The following is a 27,783-nucleotide window of genomic DNA, read 5'->3' as shown; positions in this document are numbered from 1 at the left end:
TGATTGGAAGTGGAAGTGCTTTTAAGAGTTTTTCAATGCTTCTCTATTGGAAAAAAAAAAAACTATTTCCGATAGAGAAGCTCTCGAAATCATTTATGACTTGTATACAAACAGGCCCAGACAATATATTAGCATGCGTGCATTTGATGATTTGGGGCAAAAAAGATGCATCATAGTATTATCATTCTGTCATTCCCAAGCATGATTATTCAATTAGTTGAGCTACTCAACTGTCTCGTTATCCTGTCTTACAGAAGAAGAAAAAATCCCATGACAAGAATATTTAGTTTCAAGCCACAGAAATATGTGTAGAAAGCCCACATCTGTATAGGAGGTGCAGTTGCTGCTGAGGATTCAATCAACTTTGCTAAGAGAACTATTGTTTGTTAGCCAAGTTGGGTTAAAATTTACATTTCACCACATTCAGCAATGACACAAGCTAATTTTGGCCGGTTATTGGGTCCGGTTGCCACGTTCTCAATCTTCCTGACAACCAAAAGACCATCTCCAAGCACTCTCTGCATAAAGGGGAGACATGTGGTAAATGAAAAACATATCAACAGTTTTGGAGAAGAAAGATGCTAGTAACATTTCAAATAAGGCAGAGATAAAAATGCAAGTGAATTTTTTTGAGGCAGGTCAAAATTCTTTCTAAACAATAACTGACCAATGAGCAGGGCATGTAGTCCTCCCCTCAAAAGGGAACGTGACACTTTTCCCATTATACTCACATATGGCATAATAAGCAATCTATGCATGCCTAAAAAAACTTCTCATTTTGACTTCTGTAGCAGTGTAGCACAAACAAAAAGAGATGGACAGCTCAAAAACACAATTTTTTGTTACTCAACAAACCATGGGACAACTTTTTGTACCAAGTACAAACTATTAAAAGACAAAAATAACCATTTCAATTTCCCACTTATCTTTTCTCTCCCACTCTCTCGCCTCCCATTATCAATGACTCACATTCTCAATTTTTTTGTAACCACTATTTTTTATTGTAACCACTACTTTCATTTTTTATCGTGCTATTTCATGATTCTTATTTGTTCTGGCCATAGGGCCTTCAATATGATATAATATAAAAATATTTTATATTAATATATATTATATATTATTTATTATATATATTATTTTAAAATATATAATAATATGAATTATATTAAGGTAATTAATAATAAAAGGGTATTATGGTAAACTTTGTATTGTTTTATTTGTACTGTACATTGGGCACCAAACATTGTACAAGACAAAAAGTTGTTCTACAACTTAAGTATTTGTTTTGTACTGTTCTCCTTGTGCTACGTTGTACTATGTAACAAACGCATCCTTGAAGAAAAACTAAATTCACATTCAGGCTGTTTGGAGAATATTTAATATATGCAACTGAAGATAGTGAAGCATACCCCAAAGACAACATGCTTGTTGTCAAGCCAGTCACATTTTGCACATGTTATAAAGAACTGCAAGCAAGAAGAGAAGATTCATCAATAGGAAAAGAGTATTACCAATTTAACATTACCACTGAGAAAATGGAAAGGAAAAGGAAGTAAGTGAGAATGTGACCACTAGAAAGTTACCTGACACCCATTGGTATTTTGTCCGCTATTTGCCTGCAGATTAGACAAACTGGACTTAAGCCATTTTTCATAGAAATAAGTGAAAGCTTAATTTAGCCATACAAAATTGTTTGAAGTTTAGCAAAGAAAAATTAATATGATTCCAAAGTTTCCAGGAAGTAACAATTGTATGTTAACCTGTTAGGAAATGTCTTGTAGATTTGTGTGTGTATCATGTATTTAATATCAATTAGTGCTCCAGTTAAGGAGCTATTTCAGGAATAGATAAACATTGCAATTATCACAGTAAATAATACCATACTGGTACATATTTATCCTTGTGTGATCATTCCATTAACAGTGCCTATTTTCATATTACCCAAAATAACAGGTAGAAATAGCAAACACATACCATTGACAGAAGGCCAGGACCAGTGTGTTTGGCCGTAAAGTTTTCATCATCAAACTTGAGTCCATAGATGGAAACACATCCACTACCATCTCCCTGCCAAGGAAGAAAAGAATATATTAGTAAAGATTTCACATAAAACAAGGATTTAATTCTATTGTTGTTGCTGACAGCATTTATACAAACCAGGATTTCATATAAAACCAGTTCTAACTTGGAGTATACATGGCAGTTAATTATACACAAATAATAATTGAATTTGAACCCCGAGCATATCATGCTCCAAACTAAAAACTCATTTAACTTTTTGTGATATGTGAGAGAATACCATCGCTCCTTAGTTTAGTGGCTTTAATTGATATTTTATCATTAATTATGATATTGATATTTCAGTGTTTGACATTTTATATAATGATGCCACTGGCTATAATTTCTAAAATTCAAATTAAATGCATATATAAATAAAGCATTAATCAAGTTACATTAAATAGGTGTTCAAGATAATCATATCAATTGTCTCATATCCTTGGGGATTCATTTGGGTTCAGCTACATATAGTAATAGTAGCATGATAGCAAACTCCACCTATGGTCTCATAGTCTATTACCAAGCCACGGGGTAAAAGAGGAGGGTTGTTTTAGGCCCTGACAGTCAATGTAAAACTTGTTGAAACCCCAGACAAAGATAACTCATGACTGTTTTGTGCTAATGCTAGGTCATTACCTAGAAGTAACACACTATATGTCTAAAGTATAGCGTTAAATGAGCTAGTACTGCTGCGTGGCACTTGAATGTGGCGCAAAATGAGCAAGGGCACTCATTTTTCCAGATGGATATGGGTATAGAAGCTAGTCTAGAAGTGTTTGATTAGGTTTTGGAATATTGGTATTTTGATAGTTAAGCTTTTGGAAGTGATGGACACCATATGATTTGGAGAAGGATTAACACCATATTTCTTCAAGAAACTAAATAGATTTAAGAAAAAGCAAAGGAGCTGGATACTATAGGATTTAAACTTTGATGCAAAGGGAAAGTTAGAGGAAAGAAAGGAGTGGGTAATATTGTGGACAAGAATTGAAAGAATAATGTGGTGGATGTAAAAAGAATAAGAGACAAGATCTTATCTTTAAAATTAATGGTTGCATGGAAAACTATCAATATCATCTTATGCACCACAAGAAGGAATGGAAGAAGTTTTTGGAGGAGTTGGTTAAGGCACTCTGCTAGAAAAAAATAAAATAAATTCTTATAGACAAGGATCTAAATGGACATCACTGGTAGTGAGACAAGGCAATTTACAGGAGGCTTTGGTTGTGAAGAGCTAAATGAGGAAGAACAATCTATTCTTGATTTCTAAAAGAGGAATCTCAAGGACGTTTGTTTTTTTTCTTTTTACAAGGATTCCAAATAAAACAACTTGCAAGGATTGCAAGGTAATTCCAGAAGAGAGTCTTGCGCTTCAGACTATACGGTCTTGGTCCTTGCGGTTTGCTTTAAGAGACATAAATAGAAAACTTGACAAGTTACAAATCCAAAGATCAACTAGTGGGAACTCAAAGGGGACTTTTAGGAATAACTTATTGGAATAAGGTATCTGAGAATCATAAGGGATGAGATGTCTAATAAGGTTAGGAAAGTTGCTATAGTAATCTTGAGTGAATCAATAGATTTTGGACTGAGATTAGAAATCTTGGTACTAGGATGAAAATGTGCAAGAAAAGGTCAGAAACAAAAGAGAGAGTGTTTCAAGGCCTTGCATGTATGCAATAACACAAAAAAAAAAATGGGCATGGTATCGAAAGATTAGAAATGAGACAAGGAAAGTTGCAAGTAAGACAAGACCCAAAACTTTATAACTAAATTAACAATCATGTTATATGTGTCCAATAAGATCAAGACATGCAAATGGACCATAAAGTGTACTCAGCTTATTTTATTTTCATGAATGTTGACACAAACAGACAAAGTCAAAGATAAACCAGACCAGAACAGTACCTTTACAAAATCACCGGCCTGAATCATAAAATCCTTAATAACTCTATGAAATTGACAACCCTTGTAACCAACAGGCAGTCCTGCTTTCCTGCCAATAAAATCAGATCATAAAAAAGTATTAGTTAACTTAAAGCCACCTACTAAAAAGGCAAATTCAGTATCCTTTTGGCAGTCAATAAACACCATCTTCCAACTAACAGACTTAGAAAGCAGGAAATGACAAGGTGTTTCCAACTCAAATTAAGGCTATGAATCTTATATTGCAAATAAGTAGTATAATTATTAAAGTATAGTACAACGATGATAATGACGTCGTGGGTAACTTAAAAACAAGAAAATAAAAAAAGCACAGCAATATATCATAACTCTCATGACTTTAAATGAAAATAGAAAGAAAACGACAATAGATTGATGACCAGAGTGGAAAAGATTGTTCCAGTACCTGTACTCCCCAGTGCAGAACTGCCTGCCAAATAACAAAAGCCAAAATTAATCAACTGAACTTGTCAATAAAGAGAATCTCAATGCAATAACAAACACCCACAAAAAAAAAAGGAAAGTTAAAAATACAGTTGAACAAATAAATTGTCTTTGAGAAGTAATAAAATCATCTATACTATTCTACAAGCACACAAGATTCCAAACATGCATTGCATTTTTTTTCAATGTCATTGTCATGTAGCTGAAACAAATGTAAGCTTTTTTTATTTTTTTTATCAGCAAATGTTAGTTGTTAGTTTGCTAGTAGAGGGAAGCAAACCTTCCCCACTTCCCTCCTCCCTTAACTATCAAACCCACCTTATATCTCCGCATCAATTTTAAGCTGAAATTCAAAGTTTCTTAAATTCTAAAGTAGAAAAGATAATATCACATCACATCAACTAAAATAATAATAATAAACCTACACTTTTGAAATTAAAATGAATAAACTTTTGTAGACTAAAACCAAAACTAGTGATATTTTCGTGGAAGTTCATGCGCAAGTTGGTAGCAATGCTTAAAGGCAAGGTGCAGTCTAACTAAGCACTAAAAGAAGAAAACGCACGCTTTAAGAGTAGAAACGTAGATACCTGAAATTCTCGGCAGTTTTGGGGGCAATATCGGCGAAGAGTTCCATCTTGATTCGACCGGCGGGAATGTTACCGATGGTGACATCGAAGAAGACGATGGGGTTCTTAGGGTTTGGAGGTCGCACGTGCCACTCCACACCCGTGCTTGTGTTCCCTCCGCTTCCGATTGAACCAGCCATTTCACTACTGCAATACAATTGCAACAGCACCCTCGCTTTTTAAAATCAAATGTTTTCCGAAGTTTATAAAACATATTCCTTATTTAAAAAGGTTTTTCTTGAAAAACAAAGGATAAAATAAAATGAGATTTATATTTTTATATTCTATTTTAGATTAAAATTTTCATTTTAATTCATTTGTATAGTATTAAAATATTAAATAATTGTGAAAATGACATGCACTTCATATATGAGAGTAATTAGGCATTTGGTCTTTAACTTTTGGTTCCTTCTGCAAATTAGTCTCTATTTTTTTTAAATGTAAAAATATGAATTTTTTACATTCGTTATGTAAATAAGTTCCTACAGTTAAAATTCAATCTCCACGGTTAGTCATATGTCTATATGACAAGTTTTTGTCCATGTGACAAGTCTTTGGACTAAATTAAAAAATTAGGATAAGTTAGGATAAAAACCATTTAAAAATTAAGTAAACACATTTTCCCCAAGAATGTCTCTTTGTATTCCCTCCATTTTCCAGTCGTGGTCTCCCTCGTTCTCATCATTAACCCCTCCCTCCGCCAATAGCGAACGTTTCTTGGCATTCATTGGTCATTGTCACTCTTCGCGCTTCATTTTTCACTCTCACTCAGGTTCGCGTCATGTACGTTATCATTTAAAATTTTTGTATGTTCATTTTCATTGTTTCTCCAGGTTCGCATAATGTACATTATCATTTTCATTTGCAGTCATTTACGTTGTCATTTTTGTTTTCGTGTTCATCACCATGTTGCTCGAAGGGTTTTGTTTCATGGTTGTTTTGCGTTTTCGCATTTTTGTTTTTTGTTTTGGTGAACCAGTTCTTCGTTTTGCTCTTCATTCATATAAATCGTTGTGACGTGTTGATTAAGGTTTGATGAAGAACGATTTATATTCTCTTGTATTTTTGGACTTTTATATGTTGAAGGGTTTTGAGGAAGAGAAGCTCTAGAAACCCTAATTTGAGGAAGAAGAAGGTGAAGAAGAAAATATTTGACAACTTTTTAAATTTTGCATCAAAGTCTTGTTTGCGTGTCACAATCTAAGACAATTTGTCACATTGGATAGTATATGTGACACTAAAATTGTCAACAATGCACTTCACTAACGGTGTTACTTTTAAATTTAACGACAATGACTATTTTGCAAAACTTATGCAAAGATAAAGACTATTTTTTACATTTCAAAAAGATAGGGACTAATTTACAAAATGAATCAAAAGTTAGGAACCAAAATGTCTATTTATTGTCATATATGATGCATAATTGAATATCTATTTACTAGACACATAAGTTGTGATCTTCTTATGAAACCTCAATTTAGTGTTGGAAGAACTAGTTGTGATGATGCATTGACTAGGCACATAAGTTGTGATGTCTTATGAAACTTCAATCTATCGTTGGAAGAACTAGCACTAGTTTAACATTGGATGGGCTCAAGAATATGTGGGCAAATGAGTTCAATACGAGGTTAAGATTGTTTCAAGTTTTACCATGTTATGTTAACACTCAACCATGGACAAATTTAAATAGGGGCAAGTAGGAGCATGAGTCCCTCCACCTTCTTAGAACTTTTGATGTATGTATATAGATAAGTTAATTAATATAAAATTAATTTATATGTTGTTATTATTATAATTGTTAAAGTTAATTAGTGTAAAATTAAATGTGTTTATTATTGTATTATAATGATTAGACTGACAACTAGTGTAACTTTAGATTTGTGTTTATTTTTGTGTGATCAAGAGAAATTAAGACTCAAAGAAACTTTATTCAAAAATCACAATGAATCATATATAAATTGCATTAATCATTATTACAATATTTAAAACGCAACAAGGACAAAAGAAAAAAAATTCTCAAATCATTTTTTAATACTAAATCAAACTTGGACAAAAGATCAATCACTTGATTTGTCTCTCGATACACATAGTTCCAAGTGAAATGACCCCTTCAAGCTTAAATTATTTGATCATTTAATATAAAAATGAGTTTCGTGATGATCATGTCCTATGATACATGAGCTAGTGGTGATAAGGTTCACAATAAATTCCCTAAAGGTTTTCATTAGGATTACGTAAATTCTTCCATCGAAACCCAATTGAACAACCCTACTAGATATATTAAGGATGTGCTCAAACAACATAAAATTCTATGTTCCATTTCTAATATCTGAGTAGATTTTTATGATCATCTACTACTCTTCATTTACTCATGCATAAAAGATAAACTGTAGTGAAAAAAAACTACCCTCAAAACAAAATGTGGTAATTTGAATCTTTGGTGAACAAAATGCACCAGTCTAGGGAATAAACTACAGATAGGTAGGGTTTTGCCTTTCAAAATTAAACATACAAAGCCATGCTGCAAAAGATTGTAGCTTCCATGACAATGCTTTGCTTCAGATCATTTATTCCAAAAAAGGTCCAAATTTTTTAAGTGGCGTTATCTACATCCAAAAATTAAAAGATCAGGAGAAAGTTCACAGAAGAAAAAAGGAAGTAGAAGCATGTGTGGTGAGTCATCATATCATACACAAACTTACCCTCTAGACCATCTTGCCATCAATAAGGTCATAATGTGTGGTGTGTAAAATAATGTTGAATTAAGTTCTACTATTTTATACACGTTACCAAAACCTATCTGATCGCCCCTGTTGTGGTAAGCATGATTTCTATGTCAACCTGTCTTAAATTCTATTTTATCAAGTAACCTTATTGATGGCAAGATGTTTTGGAGGGTAAGTTTGTGTATGATATGATGACTCACCACACAAGCCTCTGCTTCCTTTTTTTCTGTGAACTTCCCCTGATCTTTTAATTTTTGGATGTAGATAACGCCACACAAAAATTTGGAATAAATGATCCGAAGCAAAGCATTTTGTCATGAAAGCTACAATCTTTTGCAGCATGGCTTTGTATGTTTAATTTTGAAAGGCAAAACCCTACCTATTTGTAGTTAATTCCCTAGACTGGGTGCACTTTGCTCACCAAAGATTGAAATTGCCACATTTTGTTATAAGGGCAATTTTGTTTTTGTTTTTGTTTTTTGACGAAGCAGTTTATCTTTTATGCATGAAGTAAATGACAAGTAGTAGATGATCATAAAAATCTACTCAGATATTAGAAATGGAACATAGAATTTTCTGTTGTTTGAGCACATCCTTAATATATCTAGTATGGTTGTTCAATTGGCTTTGATGGAAGAATTTATGTAAACCTTCGGCCTTTTGAAGAAGGGTCAATGACTATAAAGGCCCATTGCATTGCTGATATATGAAATGCTGGTTTGATGGTTGGACACTTTCACCCATTGCTCTTTTCTTATATATACTGGTTGGCATAAATATAAATATGCTTTTAGTTCCTCTAAGATGATAATGTTTTGGTTTTGGTTCGTATAAATTTTTCTTTACAGCAAACTATGTTTTTGTCCTTTATCTTCTTCAAATTTCTAGTTTTCGTCCCTGACCCTTAACCCTTTTGAGATTGATCTTAGTCCTTAAAATTTTATTTCATCCATGATTTTCTTTATTTTTATCTATTTTAGATGCTAATTGGTGACATGACCATTTTCTTTAATTATTATTTTATTTTATTACGTTTTCTAGCCACTAAAATAGATGCTAATTGGTGACATGACCATGCTTTTTTTTATTTTTTTAGTTCGAGTTATTATTATTATTATTATTTTACAGAATTAAAAGCTAGGTTCTTCAATTACCTACAACAAACACGTGAGAATATGAAATTAATTAAATTTCATGCAATGAAAAATAATAATATATAAATTCAAGATGGTAATTAATTAATTAACTAGTAACTCACCCTAATGCTTAGAGGTGATGCAAAGACACTAAAATTTAATCAGAAAACGATGATTGACAAAAAAAAAGCACTAAAATTTGTAAGAGGGAGAAAAAAAGAACTAAAATTAGATGTAACAATCAAAGAAGTAGATGCAAACCTGGACAATCATCACGAGGAGTATACCGAATGTAAAAGTACTCTTCAAAGGTACCAGGCCATGCATCTCTTTTTGTCAAGAAATTGGATTTTAAATTGAAAAGCTTATTTAGTGTGGTAGGGATGAAGGAATGTTCATATTGAGAATATGTTGTTGGCCCTCTGCTTCATGAATCACTGCAAAAAAAAAAAATCAAGAACCAACTCATGTTGAAAATGGTACCAACAAACATGTACTGAAATAATTAAAACTAATTTTTGAGAAATTGGACAAATGAAGCAACAACAAGAATAACAACATAAGGAAAAACATACAACCAGACACAAAAAAGTGAACTTCAAAGTTCCAATATTTGCCTTTGTTCGCAATTTTTAAATATTCCAATGTAGAACAAGGCATAGGATTTGTCACAAGCAGCACTTCCACAAGCTAAATCATTTATTAATATTTACCAGAGATATATGCACTCAAATATTCAACTAGGAGGAGGTAACTTAGTTAGTTGAGCAAGATGTTGTGAAATGTTCTAAATCCCTTAGTTAGTCTTTAATTGTTATGGATAAAAAAACTAAGAGAGAGTAAATCAATAATTCGTTATTACTCTTGTTAATGCACCACCAAAAACAAAATCATAGACTTGTCATAGGATTCTTTATCAAGAGCAATTTATACTTCACAAATGGCACCTATGCTTGTTGAGAAGAAAATCCAAGCAAGTTTGATCAAAACCACATATTCATGGATCCTAACTCCCCATTCATGATCACCAATTAATTAATTATAAAATGGAAATAGCCATAATCATTCTACCAGTAAGAAGTGTAGAGTCCATTGCTATAAGTGGGCAATAAAATATAATGTTTTTAATTATATATACTTTTACTTATGGCCATACAGAATTACACGAGCGTTTTGTTTGAATTTTGTATGTCTCATCTAATATAAAATCTTCTCAGGTAATAGAGGTAGATAATGGGCCCGTTTAGATGCAGCCCAAAAGATCTTTTATCATCTTATCTATTAGAAAAATATCTTTTTTATTTTTTAAGAGTGTTTGGTTATTAATTTCTTTTTAGCTTTTGGAAAAGTGAAAGCTATAAGCAGATCTTTTCCTAATGTTCAAATCTGTAGCTTGTGAAATTTTGCTTTTCGGGAATCTATTCCCTAAACAATGCTTGGACAATTATGTCCTCAAAAAATTTCAAAATGATAAAGTATGTCCTCCTCATTTTCTAAACCCTCAAAATTTCTCTCTCCAGTTCCTCACAACGTGCGTGCTGTGCCTTCCTCAATTCTCTCTCATGCTTTAATCTCCTTCCTCATCCTTTCCGATCTCCTTCCTCATCTCTTTCGATCATCCTTCGTTATCTCTCCTTCTTCCTTTGTTAGCATCACAGGTTAACCAATTCTTCATTAATTTCTTTTTCTTCTCATTAAATTTTGAATTGTTATGGATTAGGGTTATACTTTTGTTTGTTTCATTAAGCTTGTGAAATGTCTCTCAATCAAGTTCCTGTGAAAAAAAAAGAAAGCAGAATGGTGTGATAAAAATATTGAGGTTATGTTGAAAGTGTGCATAGAAGAGGTGAATGTTGAAAATAAACCTCATAGCCACTTCACTAAGCTTGGTTGGGCAAATATTGCAGAAAAGTTCAATAAGGCAACAAATTTGAAATATGAATATAAACAATTCATAAATAAGTGGGATTCTTTGAAAAAGGAATGACAATTATGGGTTAAGCTTATAGGGAAGGACACAGGTCTTGGCTGGGATGGGGAGAAGAAAGTCATTGTAGCTAGTGATGAATGGTGGGAAGCCAAAATTTAGGTATGTATTATTCAACGAAAATAAAGTTTTTGTGCAGGCCACTCTTTTGTTTTTTATGTGTGATTCTTGACTTTGCAGCAAAAATTGAAGTTGCAGACTGTTTTTTAGAAGCTTGCGTCTGAAATTTTAGTTGATAATTAGGTTGGTTATTACTCTGTTACTTGTTGCAATTGAGGTAGTTTACATGCAAAAAAATGAATGTGTTGATATAGTGATGTTTCTTTTAAAACCTAATGAAATGGAAATTTATTGGCATGTTTTTTATTACTCTGTTTTTATTGTCTGCTACATGTTTATTTGCATCATTTGGTATTGCGTAAAGGCATGTTTTGTTATCTGTAAATTTATAAAGGAATAGTTCTCTTTCAATTGATACATGTAAATGTACAGAATATAACCAAAGATTGGTCTAATGGGTAAAAAATGAAATGCACCATGCTAATGTAGTGGCCATACCTGTTGGACACTTTCAATTTTATACATGTTGGACAGATGATTTGCTAAATGTTGCAGCTTCAGCAACTGCAAAGCTCTTATCATGATCAGTTGTTTAATGCCACTTGCAATGTCATCACAGTGGCAAACACATGAGTTGTTCCTGTTACTACAAATCCTATGTTCCTCCTTTCACTTTTGTGCTAGCAGTTTTCATAACGTCTGAAGTAATGGCTTGACAGATGTTTGTGAATACCATCATTTTCATCTCATTTGCATCATGAGGCAACATGTGCATGCCATTTTTTATTTTTTTGACATTTTGTATGGATTCCTTACTTGACTGTATGGTACCTCTGGAAGATCCAAAGTTATTTAATGGCATAGGGACGAAAGAATTGTCATCATTCTTCAGAGAAATTCCAAAAGTGCAAGTCACTTCTCTGTCAAAATCTGCCCAAAGGTGTAAATATATATAGTCATTAGTCATGATTTAAAACCTATTAGGATTTTTTTTTTGTTCCAACATGTAAATAGAAAGTAGGCAGAAAAACAATTTTCCAACTCTATTATTTTTTTTAAAGCCTTGGAATGGTTTGAATATCTAATTCGCAGAAATATATTAGTATCTTAGAATTTATGCAATGATATGGTTTGTTGTACTCGTGCTAGGTATTTTTGGAAATTTTGGTGATTAAGGTAGGTAATTTTGGACTTTGGAGTAATGAGATTATTGATTTCTTTTTTGGTCACAACGTGATCATTGTTTTATGGTTATTAGTTTTTTCTAGTGTCTAAAATCTAATTTGATTTCATGGGAGTTGCTATGAAGTGAAAGGAAGCCCATGCTTTTTGTCGGGTTTTATGTTTATGACATTATCTTTTTAAATCCAAATTTGAGTTTTTGGTTGATGATGTGGTCTTCATAATTACTGGATGGAGTTTCTATGATGATGATGATAGAGTTTTATTAGAGTTGAAGTAGAAAAAAGATGTACGTGAGAAATAGAATAAGATGTTGTAGACAGTGTTAGGATTCTGGAATATATCATCTACACCCCATATTATTATTAGTTCAAGAGGCAATTGTGCAGACATGTGTTGAAGCATTATTGGGGTCATGTGCTATAGGTACTTAAAATAGAAATTTGGACAAGAATAATGTGCTTTAGACTTGAATAGTGGAAGGGCATGTGAAGGAGGTGAGGTTTGTCCTTTTGAAGTGTTTTTTACTGAAAATTTGGTATAGCTTTGAAAGGAACCTTATTTTGCTTCGTTCTTGTCACAACAGAGATGTCAGGGTTTCTAGAGTGACATTGAAATTCATATGGGTCTAGTACTGTTCTTTCTGAATTGAGATAGTAAATGTTGCATCATTTTCTTAATCAAACATTTATATTAAAAATTATGAGTTAGCTTTATTTACAGCATCATAATGCCTATATGTCTCCTCATCTTCATTCATGTTTACCTTGTCCAGGAAGCACCTTCTACCAATTTCTAACTCACCAGCATATTTGTGTACGTCACTAGCTGTTGGCTTCTCAATGTGATGGTCCCTTGAGTTTATTTGGTCCTAAAAAACTACAAGCTCTTCATGTGTACAGACACTGCTACCTTGCGATGTTTTCAAGCTATCTATTAAAATACTTCTCTTTTCTTCCTTCAAAGATCTATGCTATTTATTCATTGATTTAGAATTCTTACCTTTCACCAATGAGATTAATGATGCATCTGTCATGTCACCAAAACCATCTAATGAGTGAGGAAGCACTCATACCTTAATTTAAGGCATGCATAATTAGGATTATGGTCATTATAAACATAAAGCCTTAAAGTGCTAATTAGTTTGTCATGTTCCACATGATATGTACAACAACTCAAGAGTTATCCTGTCATAACTTATGGTCACTTGCCATTGTGAATATTTGTGTTATTAAACATAAATAGAAGCCTAAATCTCTGGCTTGGATGTGTCAGTATGTATTCCATTTCTTACAGAATATGTTTTACGTAAAACAACTCCTTGGACACCAATGATTGTGGGAAGCAGATGTAGTTCATCGTTTCCTTTTGATTTGGGCATTGCATAATAATCTGGTTTTGTAGGATGTGGTTTGTCGTCAAATTTGTAATCTGTTTTGGGTTTGGGGTTCTCAAGCTTTGGTGTTGGACCATATCCATAATAGTCAGTTGCGGAGGCAACGGATAGCATTGCTAAAAGAACCATTGAGGTTGCCAAGGTAGATCGAAGGAAAGCCATTTGTAATGGTTATGTGAAGGGGTACAAAGAAATGCTTCAAAGTAGTGATGAGGTACCAATTCACCGGATGCCTTGGGTATTGGATTCAAATTTAAAAATATGAAATTTTCTATAAAATTACAAGTTAATTGGCACGATTCGGATTTTACATACCGTATTGGATTGCATATGGATAAATTCTTAGGTAAACATGTTTTCATAAATGTAGGACTATTGATCGACATCTTATTTACCATGATGAATAACTTGGCATCGTACAATATGTATATATGTTCAAAAGTCAGACAATATAGTGCCATGTGAACATAGAGCACAAATACAGAGCCAAAAGTGGTTAAAAAGTACAAAGCCATAAATAAAAAAATTTGCTGCCTACGGCAAGAATATTTGCCAGAGACTAATGTACTTAATGTGAAATTATGGGAGTTATCTTGGAGATCTCAAGTAGACTTGTGACGAGAACAACATAGTGTATATAAATAGGTAACATTGCATCCACTATCAGATCACCCACAAATGTATGCTCTTGTAAATTTCATGCTTGAAATGTTTGAAGAAAAGAACTAAAATAATAAAAATTATGATACCAAATAAGACTAGTTGTTTATGAACTAAAATAATAAAAATTATCATACCAAGGAGTATGTATTTCATTGATGTAATTACCCCTTAAACAAATATGATCTTTACAAGCACAATGGTTATTCTTTCTGGTTTTCAGTAATATTCTTCAGCTGATGTTGCTGTTATCTTTATTTTCTGGCCACAGCCCACAAACATAGATTCCTCTGTCCTTGCTGTGTGCCTTAGAAATGGATGACGAGAATCTATGATGCAGGACTAAATGTAACATGAGTAATATTTGAAGGCACTTCTATATATTATAATGAGATTGATTTTTATCTCTTAACTCCCATGCCAAATATATATTATAATTCTTATTTTTTTTATTTTATAGGAGAATCCTGAAGTAGCAAAGTTTAGAGAGAAAGACCTCAAATTCTTACCTAAGATGAAATTCCTTTTTAAGGGTATTATTGCTACTGGTTTTGCAGCATATGCACCATCTAAGGATTCAAGACAATATGAAGGATTCAACATAAAAACAGAAGAGACAAATGATAGCATTGATGATAACACTGACATGGAAGTGAATGAGCCTGAGATAGACACGACAACTCAGAACATGTCTTTGGCAAAGGAAAGTGGACAAAGGAAGAGAGGTAGAGAGGGTGACAAAAGAATTGGGGTTGCTGCCAAGCTTTCCTCACAATTAGATCGTATTATTCAAACATTTGAATCTAGTGCATCTGCTCAAGATCCAACTAGCATTACTGCATGTGTAGAAAAGTTGAAAGATCTACTAGGACTTGAGTGTGGGAGTGAACTATTTTACAAAGCCACTAGACTTATGAAAGAAAGGGCAAACAAAATCACCTTTGTTGCTTTAGAAGAGCCTGAGCTACAACTTGGATGGATCAAGTTTGACACTTAAGCACAAGTTCCTTAGTTTCTCCTCTATCTAATATCATTGACACTTGCTAGTTTTCTTGGTTATGAACCTTGGTTGTGTTATGGATCTTAGTTTTTAATTTCAGTTATGTCATGGATCTTTGATTTTAATTTTTGTTATGTTATGGATCTTGGTTATGGTTTGGCTCTTAATTTTTATTTTCAGTTGTGTTATGAATTTTTTTTCCTTCTACAGGATGTCTTCATCATTATCATCAGATGACTCATCACTATCATCAAATGACTCTTCATCTGACGATGACGATCACATTACGAAGAACAAAGTGTTGATGTTTATTGTAGCTAATGTTACCAATTACTTCATGAATTATGTTGTGAGAAATCCATGTAGAGACTCAAGCATCACAGACCATCGTTGGGTATCTAAAATTCTAAATGGTCATCCAATACATTGTTATCAGATGTTTAGAATGAAGAAACTTGTCTTTCTTGAATTATGTGATATATTCGAAACCAAGTACAACTTAAAGAAAACTCGAAATGTTAGCATTTATGAGCAAGTTGGCTTGTTTTTATACATGTTGAGTCAACCAGGTTTTGTTCGTAATTGTGAGGAAAGATTTCAACATTCAGGTGAAACAATATCTAGACATTTCTATAGTGTCTTAGAAGTTGTGTGTATGTTTGCAAAGGATATAATTAAGCCTGTTGATCCATCATTTAGAGATACTCCTGATGAGATTCTAAAAGATTCCAGATATCGTCCTTATTTTAGGGATTGTATTGGTGCAGTAGATGGTACTCATATACGAGTTTGTGTTCCCTCTCATCTACAAGGAGTCTATATTGGTTGGAAAGGCTACACTACCACTAATGTTATGGTTGTTTGTGACTTTAGCATGTGTTTCACTTTTGTTTGGGCAGGTTGGGAAGGTTCTGCACATGATACTAAGATATTTATGGAAGCTTTACGTAAGCCTGCATTGCATTTCCCACATCCTCCTCAAGGTAAATTAAAATTTATATATTATAAATATATGTATCATTATAATTTTTTGTTCTAACTTGCTCTATTGTTTTATTCTTTAGGTAAATATTATCTTGTTGATTCTGGCTACCCTACTTTTATGGGTTTTCTAGGACCGTACAAGAAAATTATGTATCATCTCCCACAATTTAGAATTGGTCCTAGAATTAGGGGGAGAGTTGAAGTTTTTAATTATTATCATTCTAGTCTTCAAAGTGCAATTGAATGTGCATTTGGTTTATGTAAAGCAAGGTGGAAGATATTAGGTAATATGCCACCTTTTACTTTGAAAACACAAAACCAAATCATTGTTGCTTGCATGGCTATACATAACTTCATTCAAAGAAATGACAAGAGTGATGGAGAATTTGATTCACTAGATGAAGATAACGAATATATAGATAGTGATGAGGATGAAAGTGAAGTTGGTCTTAGTACTACAACATGAGAAGAACCGGATGCTCAAAGTACTCTACAAATAGAACATTTAGAGAATCTCTCAAGAATATGTTTCCAACACGTATTTAATTTCTTTATTTTTTTAATAATACAAGTTTGCATGTTTATGGTATGGGTACATTTGAACAATTTTATATTGGAAGACATTATTGATCGTATTATTACCAGGTTAATGATATTTTATATTTTGTTATAAATTATAATTATATAGATAATAATTAAATTATAAACTAGAATATATGTGACAACATTACTAAAACAATAAATTAATTAAATTTTAAATATGAAAATTAATTATGCAGAAAGACGTATGTTTTTATGAGATACATTTATTTTATTTTTATAAAAAAAATTATTTTTTAATCAAAATTTATAGAAAATATATAACAATATTTTAAATATAATGATAAAGTTAAAATATTTTTATAAATGAAATAGAAGAAAAAATAATTTGTATTATTTTTAATAATATTTAATTATTTAAGGCATTTAATAATTATATAATAATAATTAAGTATTTAATTATTAGTTTTAATAATGTCAAAGCATATAATATCCTTTTTGGTAATTTTAATCATGTAAAAGATCTACAATTTCATCCAAACACCATATTAATTTAAATATGCACTTAAGAGTTTATCATCCAAACATCAAATTAACTTATATAAAAGTAACTTTTCATATAAAAGCTTCTTGAACAAGTTCTTTATCTATAAGATATTTTACAATAGTGCATCCAAACAGGCCCAATATGAGTGGAACAGTTGGTACCCGGGTTGGTCTACTATGATCAAAATCCTAAGTTTTCTTATATGTTCTATGTAAAAAAAAAAAATGAAAAAAATGAGAAAAGAAGAAAGAAAAAAGAAAGAGAAAGTGGGGTTATGACAAGTAGTGGTGTTGTTTCTAGTGGAAACATGTATTCCTGGCTGCATGGTAAGGTTTCTGCTTCTTGATGAAGTGTAGAGAAAATTAGTTGCCTCAAATTGCTATATTCTGACTGCTAAACATCAAAAGTAGTCTTTGTCTTGACTACGATAAGAGAGAGGGAGCTTCAACCTGTAAAGTTGACTTGTTGACTGGAGAACCATTGGGGAATATGTGGGTAGTTAGGATTGAGGATTTTACATGCCAAGGCATGGTTAAGTTATCTAAATAATCCGTGAAATAGGACTCGTTGTTTCCTTGCTCTGAATGGGAATCGCTATAGTTTCCTGTGCCCTTTTGCTGCATGTCCCTCGTGATTACATTCTAACTTCGACCTTGTTTATCCTACTTGCTACGGATTATGTTTAGGCAAAATTAGGGGATATATTTGACTACTTCACTCCTGAAAAAAAAATCTTAATATGGTAACAATATCCTAAACAAAAGAAACTAAACAAATTACAACAAAATGGTACTGCGTTAATTTAATAAGAAAAACATGACACTAATGACACATCAAACAGAGAGATACTCTTAAGTAGGCACCTACGTAAAACCTCGGTGACCTAACATTTAGGCACCGCATATTGCAGCACTGGTTCCTGACAGCTTGATTAAAAAAAAAAAAAAACGTTGCTTCGTGCCTCTTCCTTTCAACGATTTTTACATGACTTTAGTCGGATTAGGCCTCCCTTAAATTAGTCGGATTAGGCCTCCCACCTTTGCGTAGTTTAATTAGTCTATCATTATGGTTTAATGATCGTGTGGTTCAATTGTACAGGACATGGATAAGGGTAGCATGTTCTATCTTTACATTTTACAAGTTTTTTTTTAGCTATACAAGAAGTTCAATTGTTTCTTAACAAGAAGTTCAATTGTTTCTTAATTTGCTTGGGATTATTGCGTTATGACCATTTGTTAGTATTTTCATCATCACGTTATCTCCATTATTATTTGAAACAAAGGACTTTTTGTGAGTGTCCTGGGGTATAAATGGATGAATTGGATCAATCCTAATTTGTATCTTAATGAATCAGATTAAAATAATTCATTAATTTATTTTGATCTATTAAAAATTATTGAATAGATTCTATCCAATCCGATCTATTTGATAAAAAAAATTCACTTGATTCATCCATTAGAACTTTTTTCATGGATGAATATTCATTCCATCCATACACACAAAAAATTAAAACTTCATTATTTTTAGTTTAAAAGTAATATTTTAAATAATTCACAATACTTTCTAAAATAATAATAGTCTCAACAAAAAGTCGACTAAGGTTCTTTTCGGCTAACCTTGATTGAGGCTAATTTTTGGTCAACACCGACTTAGGTTATTTTTTATAAATGCCAACCAAAAATAATTTTTTGGTCTAGGTTGGCTATAGTTTTTTGTCAATGCTAGTCACTAATGTTTTTTTTGCTGACAGCAACTAAGATTTTTTGGTCAACATTAACTCAGACTATTTTTTTACTCACATCAATTAAGACTCTTTTTTGCTGACATCGACTAGGGTTTTTTTATCAATGTTGGTCAAGACTATTTTTTTGCTAGTGTTAGTTAGGTTTTTTTGTGGCTAACATCAGTTGAGACTATTTTTGGTCGATGTTAACCAATAAGGTTTGATGGCCGACATTGGACATGACTATTGTTTTTGCCGATGTCATTTGTTAATGTTGGTCGAGACTATTTTTTTATTGGCGTTGACTAGGATTTTTCGATCGACGTTAGCCGATGCTATTTTTTGGTCAACATTAGTTAGGGTATTTTTGGCCAATGTCGATCGATGATGTTTTTTGTGGACATTGACCATGGTTTTTTTTTTCCGACATTGGCTAGGATTTTTTTCAATCGACATCGGTTGAGACTATTTTTTTTAATGATGTTGGCTAGGGCTTTTTGGATCATTTGTCAGCTAGGGAAATATTTTGGCTGATGTTGGCCAAAAAATAGCCCCAACCAACGTCAATAAAAAAAACTGTAGCTGACATTAGCTGGAAAAAAGCATCATCTATCATCGATCGAAAAAAACCTAGTCGATGTCAACAAAAAAAATAGCCATGGCCTATGTCAACCAAAAATCCTAGTCGATGTCAGCAAAAAATAGCCATGATCGATGTCGACCATAAGCCCTAGACGACGACGTCCAAAAAGTAGCCTCGGTAGACATTGATTGAAATAAAACCCTAGTTGACGTGTGCAAAAAGCAACCTTGACCGATGTCGATTGAAAAACTTCATTAGTCGACATTAGTTGAAAAAAACTCAAAGACATTGGAAAAAATAGTTCCCACCAAAGTCGGCCGAAAAAATTCAATTGAACTCTTCTGAAAAATAGCGTCAATCGGTGTCAGTAAAAAAAAATCTGGACAACATCAACCAAAAGGTAACCTAGACCAAAGTTGGCTAAAAAAAATCTCTAGTCGACATTATAAAAAAATTAGCATCAATTGAAAAATATTATCACCCCACCAAAGTCGGCCGAAAAAATTCAATCAAACTCTTCTGAAAAATAGCATTAGTTGGTGTCAGTAAAAAAAATCTGGACGACATCAACCAAAAGGTAACCTAGACCAAAGTTGGCTAAAAAAAACTCTAGCCGACATTGTCTAAAAATTAACATCAATTGAAAAATATCATCAACTGGTGCTAGCCAAAAGACTTTGGACGACATTGGCCAAAGATAGCCTTGACCAACGTCGGCTGAAAAAACACTAAATGACATCATCCAAAAAATAGCATCGAAAAATGTTGACTGAAAAGTATCATCAGCTAGCCGATGCCGGTTAAAAAAAATTAGGATGACATCAGCAAAAAATAGCTTTAACCAAACAAGTCTGATAAAACCCTAGTCAACATTGTCCAAAAAATAGCATCGACCAACGCCATATGAAAAATATCATTAGCCAATGTTGGCAAAAAAAAAACTCTAGACAATATTGGCCAAAAAATATCCACAACCAAACTTGACCAAAAAAACCCTTGTAGAAATCATCCAAAAAAACATCATTGATTGACGTTGGCTGAAAAACATCATCAGTCAGGCAAAAAAACTCTAGACGACATCAGCCAAAAAATAATTCTAACCAAAGTTGTTCGATAAAACCCTAGCCAACATCGTTTGGGAAATAACATCTACCGACGTTGGTTGAAAAACATCATTAGCTCGCAATTATAAAAAAATTGTCTTAGTTGATGTCCGTCGAAAAATAGTTTTGGGTCGATGTCAACCAAAAGATAGTCTCGACCAATGAGGATTAAAAAAATTTTAGCCGACATTGGTTGAATATTGATCACAAATTCTTTTATTATTAAGTTAGATCAATTCTAATCCATCAAATATTGATTAGAGGATCCATTGAATTTTAAAAATTAGTGGATAGATCATTAATCATCCTTAAAATTAAATTGATGGATGGATTGGATTGGATCCATCCATTTGTTTTATTTTATTTTTTAATGGATGGATTGAATGAATTTATTGTGGATGAATTAAATGAATAGTGAATAAATAGATTCATTTGTTACCCCTAATGTATACTATATGAAATAAAGGTTTATAAATAAAAATAAACGCATTATAGATTTTTTTTCACCTTTATTGTTTAAGCATACTTTTGAAAAAAATATATTCACTAATAATTTAATTTTTTAACGTAACACCAAGGAGTTTCCAGGAAGGAAGGAGATTTAGTGCTTAGAAGACTGCTAAAAGACGCTTCCACTAACAAGTTGTCGGCAAACTGGGAAGGCCCCTTTAGAGTGCGGCTAGCCTCCATCAATACTACAGTTGAGGAACATGACAAGATCCATCACAACTCTTTTATTTTTATTGTTTTCATGTTTAGTTTTCCATTTCATTGCTCAAATTGACAAATGTATTGACCTCAAGGGTGTTGGTTTCTTGGTAGCACTATTGCAAGATCAATACACAATCAATGAAGAGATATTGAAAGTTATGTAAATAAATCCCGGGCACCCTTAAAAAAAACCGCCAATGTAGGTTGACATTACGGTCTTCCCTGACACAACAACAAAAAGACCTGCACGAAAGTTATATAAACAACTCTCAGGCACCTTTAAAAAATTTGGTCTCAAAATATTTAATAAAAATACTCCACCGCTTAAATTAATACATTTACTTTCCTTGTTTTACAACTTGATAAGCTGAGTTTTGAAGAAGTCAATCTTTGCATATATAACTAAAAAGAATAAGGGCTAGCTTAAATATATTGAAGAAAACGAACCTCTTCTAGAATCTGCTTGAGAGGGAGAGAATACTAAAAGTAGATACAAAATGTCAAGTTCAATTCATGTATTCCCTTACTTTTTATTGTAGCGTGATTCAATAGATCAAATTTTGTTGATTCTCTTTCACCCATTCTTCACTCCTACCCTTCTCAGCAACACTACTAAAAAAACAACATTTTACGACAGGGATTTTACGATGGTTATTTGGAAACCGCCCTAAAAAGTTGTGCGTGACATTTTTGTAATTATTTTAACAACAAGAGCATTTTAGGACATTCATTCTAAGACGATTAATTAAAACCGCCTTAGAATGTTATATATAATTAAATTTACAACGGATTTTATAAAAAAATCGTCTTAATTCATTTGGAATAATAAAACAAAACACGTAACTCGGTGTCCCCTTTCTCGTTGAAACTCTAACCCCTAGCGTCAATCAACATCGTTTTGCCTTCCACGACTTTAGAGTATTTTCACCACTCCACTCTCTTTATTTCTTTCTTCTTCTCTCTCAGTGCATAAACCATGGCTTTGTTGGTGGAGAAAACCACACAAGTGATCACGAATACAAGGTCAATGACCTTTCCTAGGGCCACGCCGATGCTCCTGCAACATCTTCTCCACCCAAGATCACGCCACTGCCACTATTGCACTGAGCGTGCCCTCAATTGGGGCCCCGACGGAGGACCCAACCTCATCGTCGATGACAATAGTGACGCTACCTTCCTCATCCATGAAGGCGTCAAGGTCGGGAAACTTTATGAGAAGACCGACGAACTCCTCGACCCCAACTCCACTGACAACGCCGAGTTCCAAATCGTGCTTACCATCATTAGAGATGGGTTGAAGACCAATCCCACCAGGTACTGCAAGATGAAGAGCGTCTTGTGGGGCTTCAAACCACCACTGAAATTAAGAGGCTCTATCAAATGCAACCGAATGACACTTTTCTCTTCCCTGCTATTAATGTCAATGACTTTGTCACCAACAACAAGGTAATGTCTCTTTTTCCCCAGATCTAGTGCCTTTTGTGTTAAAATGTAGGATTGAGTTCATATATTTTGTTTTTGGATGGGTTTTGTGGCATTAGTGAAATGGGGTTTTGAACCTGTCAACTGCTTGCAAGAATCAAAATATTTTCACATCAGCATCGACATACTCTTTAGTCCCTCTCTTCCAGGTCTGTCATAATGTCTAAAATTGTTGAAATTTTTTTCAGTACATATAAAAATTCTGATGTTGATACTATATATGTCCTTTTTTTAATTTAATATCACCCATCTTAATGGTAAAGTCGTAAAGCAGTGACGCAAAACAGATTGGTTTAAAATGTTCCAGACAAACAAAAAAGTAAGGTTCAATTCAGAGCTAAAAATTAATTAAAAAAAATAGATAAAAGCAATCAATTAAAAGCATGGTAGGGAAAGAAACCTGCAATAAGAACTAAATTGTGGAACTAAAGCTTATGATAAGTGTCTAATGAAATAAAACTATTAAGCTTGTAATATATAAGGGTCGCGTGATAGTTGCTATGGCCGAATTAATATTTTAAATATTTTAACTTTTGTAATTAATAATTAAATGTATTTAATTAATATTATATGTAATAAAATATATATAAATCATCTTTTAGTATTCATCTTGTAAACAATATATCATTTTGTGAGTTTTTTGAATACAATTATGTTATGCATAGGTAGTGATTATATGTTCGATTTGTATCCGTACACTGCATTGCAACACGTTTTTATAAAGTATTTTTTATTTTTTTCTTCCACACTTTCTCTATTAATTTTAATGGCAATGCAATGATACTGTAGAATAAGTTTACACGGTATTCAATCACAAATATGACTTTTAAAGTAATTATTATAAAATTTAACAAACTTATCATATATGATTAGTGTTGAGATAAATATGTATGCTAAAGATCTAATTTATCATGTTATCAATTGTTTTTTATTTAATTATTATATTTATTATTTTATTAAATTATTGATTTGACAAATTCTTGATTAAAATTAGATATTTGTTATTATGATAGAGATTATAATAATGAGACAATAAGTTATTTATAATTTAATCTAAATTATTATTAATCGTAAGATTATTGTGAATGAGACATCAATAATCCAGGTAGATCAATATATATAATAGTTTTTACTGAATAAAGATTAATAGATTTCATTTGTTAAATTACATATATAGATAATATATATGTGAATATCATCATTAAACAAAATTTTTAATAGTTAATACTATCTTGATATATCAATAGGAAGTTCTCAAGAAAAAATATGATAGGACCTGAGATTATCATAGTAATTAATGAGTTATTTGTTATATTTTAATATTGGACACCTAATGTCTGAGGACACTAGTTGAATGAATATTAGCTCTAGGTAATGAGTTTGAGCTCCATGATAGAAGTAAGACATTGGTCACAACAATTGAATGAAAGAAGAAAAGAATTTTTTAAGTCATTCATTGATTAAATGTGTTAGCTTATTAGTGTTTCACAATAATACTATACTATAGAATTAAGCTTGAGCTACACATGATGGAGGGAAATATTACATTATTCTTCTATTAATTCTTAAAGGTAAAAGATGTTACTTCATGCTATTGGGACGTTAAGAAATGTTGCTATACGCCATTAAATTAATTAATTAATTATGATTAATTTACTATCGGTTTAGTAATGAACCTATGCGAGCATACACAAATGAGTATTCCAATCTTTGCAGAAGAAAATAATTTATTTGATGATTAAATTGGATAATTTAATTTAATCAAATAAATATTTTAGTGGAATATTATTATATTTCTTGTTAGCACCAACGATATAATTAATATAAAAAAGGGAGTATTATTTTATAATTGTGGAAGTTGTCCATAAAATAAGAATAACATTCTATTGCTACATACCATGGATGTGATTAATTATCGTAATTAGTCATCTAATTGATTGTTAATTATCTTTGTCTTAAACCAGGAAGCTCCTTAAAATAAAATATATGAGATTATTTTTATTTTTATAAAGGTAAAGAGATATGAAATTATTTTAAATCTTTCTTTTTTTCTCTGAGAATACCCAAATCCATATTGCTAGAAAAGTTAAAATCTAGTTTTAGACCTGAAAAGTAAAAAGAGAATTTGCTTCACATCATTGAAGAAAACTTTTGTTGTTTCAAGAATGTGCACCGGATACACAAATGTATTTTTCTCTATATATTATTGTTATATATTTTAAATGTAAAATAAATTTTAATTTTTTTGCTTGTTAGAAACACTTTTATGTAACTATCAATTACTTGTAATTGAATAATTATATAAAATTATTTTTCATCAGTGCATAACTTTTATTTTCTTTTTCATTTTCATGATCCTTTAATAAGACTTCCAAAAAAAAAAAAGAATGTACATGATGAAAGACCTTTTAAGCATTGATTGGGGTATTGTTGAAATTGAAAGTGAAGATAACTTATCTTTAAGATATATAAAACACCCAACATCCTTTTATATTAGAAAATTAATTCTTGCAATTCTTTGTGCAACGTTTTTTTTCTTTTTTTCTTTTCTAGCAAGTCTATGCTCTAACAAAAGTTTTATTTAATATAATGATCATTCATATATTGAACTTTTACACCCGATCAATAAGAAAGCTAGCCGGAAATAACTACCATTTATTGACAATACAGAAATAGAAAATATTATTTTACTTGAGAAGTAGAGGTTTCAACAACGATTGAATGTCCAACTTTTCCTTTTCTGCCAAGAGCTGTTATCCCAACTATGATAAATGCCATCTTCTTTAATTAACCAATAGATCTTTTGATGGTTTCCTTCTGCGCTGGGATCATATGCAAAGAAAGAAGCACAATTTCCATTCCAATACATTACTACAGATTTACGCCCGTTAAGATTGTCCAATTTAGAGAAACCTTTTCCTGGTGACAAATAAACCCCATCTTTTTGGTTATTGTAGAACAAGTTCACATTTGGATTGTTAGGGGCCATACCATTGTAAAAGGAAACAAAGAGTACGTTGATGTCTACATGTGGTTCAGGTTCAAAACTAAGGGAAGATTCAAAAGGATCATATGCAAAATTCGATCCATTCATCAAACACATAAGAACAAGCAAGAGGGGTGCATGAATTGATCTACACATTATGTTTGTGATTTGTGATTTTGTCAATGGATATTGCTATATTTCTATACTAGTCCGTCAACCATCTCACTTAGTACTTATACCCATACGCATAAGCAGTTAAAATCTTTAAAAATGAAGAAATATTAGTTATTAATTAGGTGATATAAAAATATAATATTTTTTTTCAAAAGTCAAACATATTAAATGGTTTTTAATAATTCATTTGAATGCCTTTTAATGCGAAGTTATGCAAAGTCAAACATATTAAATGGTTTTTAATAATTCATTTGAATGCCTTTTAATGCGAAGTTATGCATCTAACAAACGTATGCAATAAAAAATTGTTTTCAACTATTAAAAAGTAAATTTTATTATATCACAATAAATGATCCAGATAAAATATTATTTTCATTAATTTTTTATTTTTTGTCATCTAGTAGTAAAATATAAGTATGACATAAGCACATACGAAAATACTCTCAAATCGACACGTCCCTTGTGGCAAGTTGTTCTTTTGCCACCTTATCATCAAGTTGTTTTGTTGTTGCTTGCTTTTGGATTGGCTAGAGCCTTAAAGCCTAAAGCCTCTTCAACCAGGCCTTATAACAAGGCCTTTTTTTTTTTATGCACCTTGTAGATTTCTCTTAGACCTAATATTTTTTTTTGAATTTTTCAAAATTATTTCGACTAATAAACATGTTGATTCATAATCCTCAAGAGACTTATGAATTCCTAATCCATAATCTTATGATGCAATCCGTATGAATCATATGAATTACAAATTCGTATTAATTAAATTTAAAATATATATATATATATATATATATATATATATTTTGAATATATTTTTTGATAAATTTGATTATAGTTTTTCTTATAATTATTACATTAAGTTGATTTCTGTTTTTGACCTTATTACAATTAATTTTGATTTAACAATATTTTTTTACATATATAAATTTTAAATGAAAATCATAGGTTTAATAAAAAATTATATATGTAAAAAATTAATTATTAGATTAAAATTAATTGTCACAAAATTTATTATGTAAACTTACATGTGCATTAAATATACATTAAATTTTTTAGTGTTAGCACATTAATTATTTTATAATATAATTGTCTATTAGTTCAACTGATCAGTTAGAGCGTCGTGCTAACAACACGAAAGTTACATGTTTAAGTCTTGCATGAGCCATTGATTTGTAAAATATATTTTTAAAAAATTTAAAAAAATCACTTGGTTAAGTTGCCTTAACTGATTCATAGATATCTATTATCTTAGTACATCCGTTATGCTTTTCTGAGCCACCTACTTGGCATTAAGCATCTTTGGATAACTTTGACTCAAGATTTCTACAGACCATAGAGATAATTGCCAATTGATATCAATATTTGACTTTTCGATACACAAGATCCTCAAAGAGGCGAGTATAGAGCATACTAGCTGGTGAGAGTTTTAGATGATAAACATTATATAACTCAATTTCAAAGAAAAGAGAGTTTAGAAAAGAGACATTTTAGTAAGAAGAAAGAAATATTGGATTCAGTGTGCTTAAACATACAAACTAGTCCTCATTATATAGGAAGAGGACGTACACCAATACATAATGTCTTATCCTTGGAAGGGTAAGATTATTACAAAAGAGGCTTATAGTCAATAACTAACATTTTCTTTCCTCTCAATTTTTCAGGTCTTTTTTCTACATAGAAAGCTTGACATGCCCAATTTGATTGGGTTATCTCAATCAATCCTTGTCTTAG

The 27,783-nt window shown here is 31.7% G+C and overlaps 1 protein-coding gene and 1 pseudogene across 1 annotated transcript; one reads left to right on the top strand and one right to left on the bottom strand.

Moving 5' to 3' along the window:
- Positions 1-122: 122 nt before the first annotated feature.
- Positions 123-5,273, bottom strand: LOC114425657 (peptidyl-prolyl cis-trans isomerase CYP22-like). The gene is made up of 7 exons (XM_028392601.1): positions 5,037-5,273; positions 4,409-4,432; positions 3,967-4,054; positions 1,975-2,067; positions 1,584-1,616; positions 1,410-1,466; positions 123-518 (listed from the first exon to the last, which is right to left on the bottom strand). Exons 1-7 carry the CDS (start codon positions 5,213-5,215, stop codon positions 408-410), a joined length of 585 nt encoding a protein of 194 aa, XP_028248402.1. The 5' UTR covers positions 5,216-5,273; the 3' UTR covers positions 123-407.
- Positions 5,274-22,271: 16,998 nt separating this feature from the next.
- LOC114425792 lies at positions 22,272-23,104 on the top strand (annotated as a pseudogene).
- Positions 23,105-27,783: the final 4,679 nt, after the last annotated feature.

The sequence above is a fragment of the Glycine soja genome, chromosome 9 (genome assembly GCF_004193775.1).
Source record: "Glycine soja cultivar W05 chromosome 9, ASM419377v2, whole genome shotgun sequence".
NCBI lineage: Eukaryota > Viridiplantae > Streptophyta > Magnoliopsida > Fabales > Fabaceae > Glycine > Glycine soja.
Note: the sequence above shows the minus strand (reverse complement) of the source record. Positions and strands in the feature narration are given on the sequence as shown.

Bases quoted from the DNA above. Each gene is read 5' to 3' on its own strand.
- LOC114425657 (XM_028392601.1), bottom strand. From the start codon at position 5,215: ATGGCTGGTTCAATCGGAAGCGGAGGGAACACAAGCACGGGTGTGGAG. The intron at 4,433-5,036 runs GTATCTACGTTT...GTTATTTGGCAG, and splicing joins AAAACTGCCGAGAATTTCAG to GCAGTTCTGCACTGGGGAGT. The intron at 4,055-4,408 runs GTACTGGAACAA...TTTTATTGGCAG, and splicing joins TTCTGCACTGGGGAGTACAG to GAAAGCAGGACTGCCTGTTG.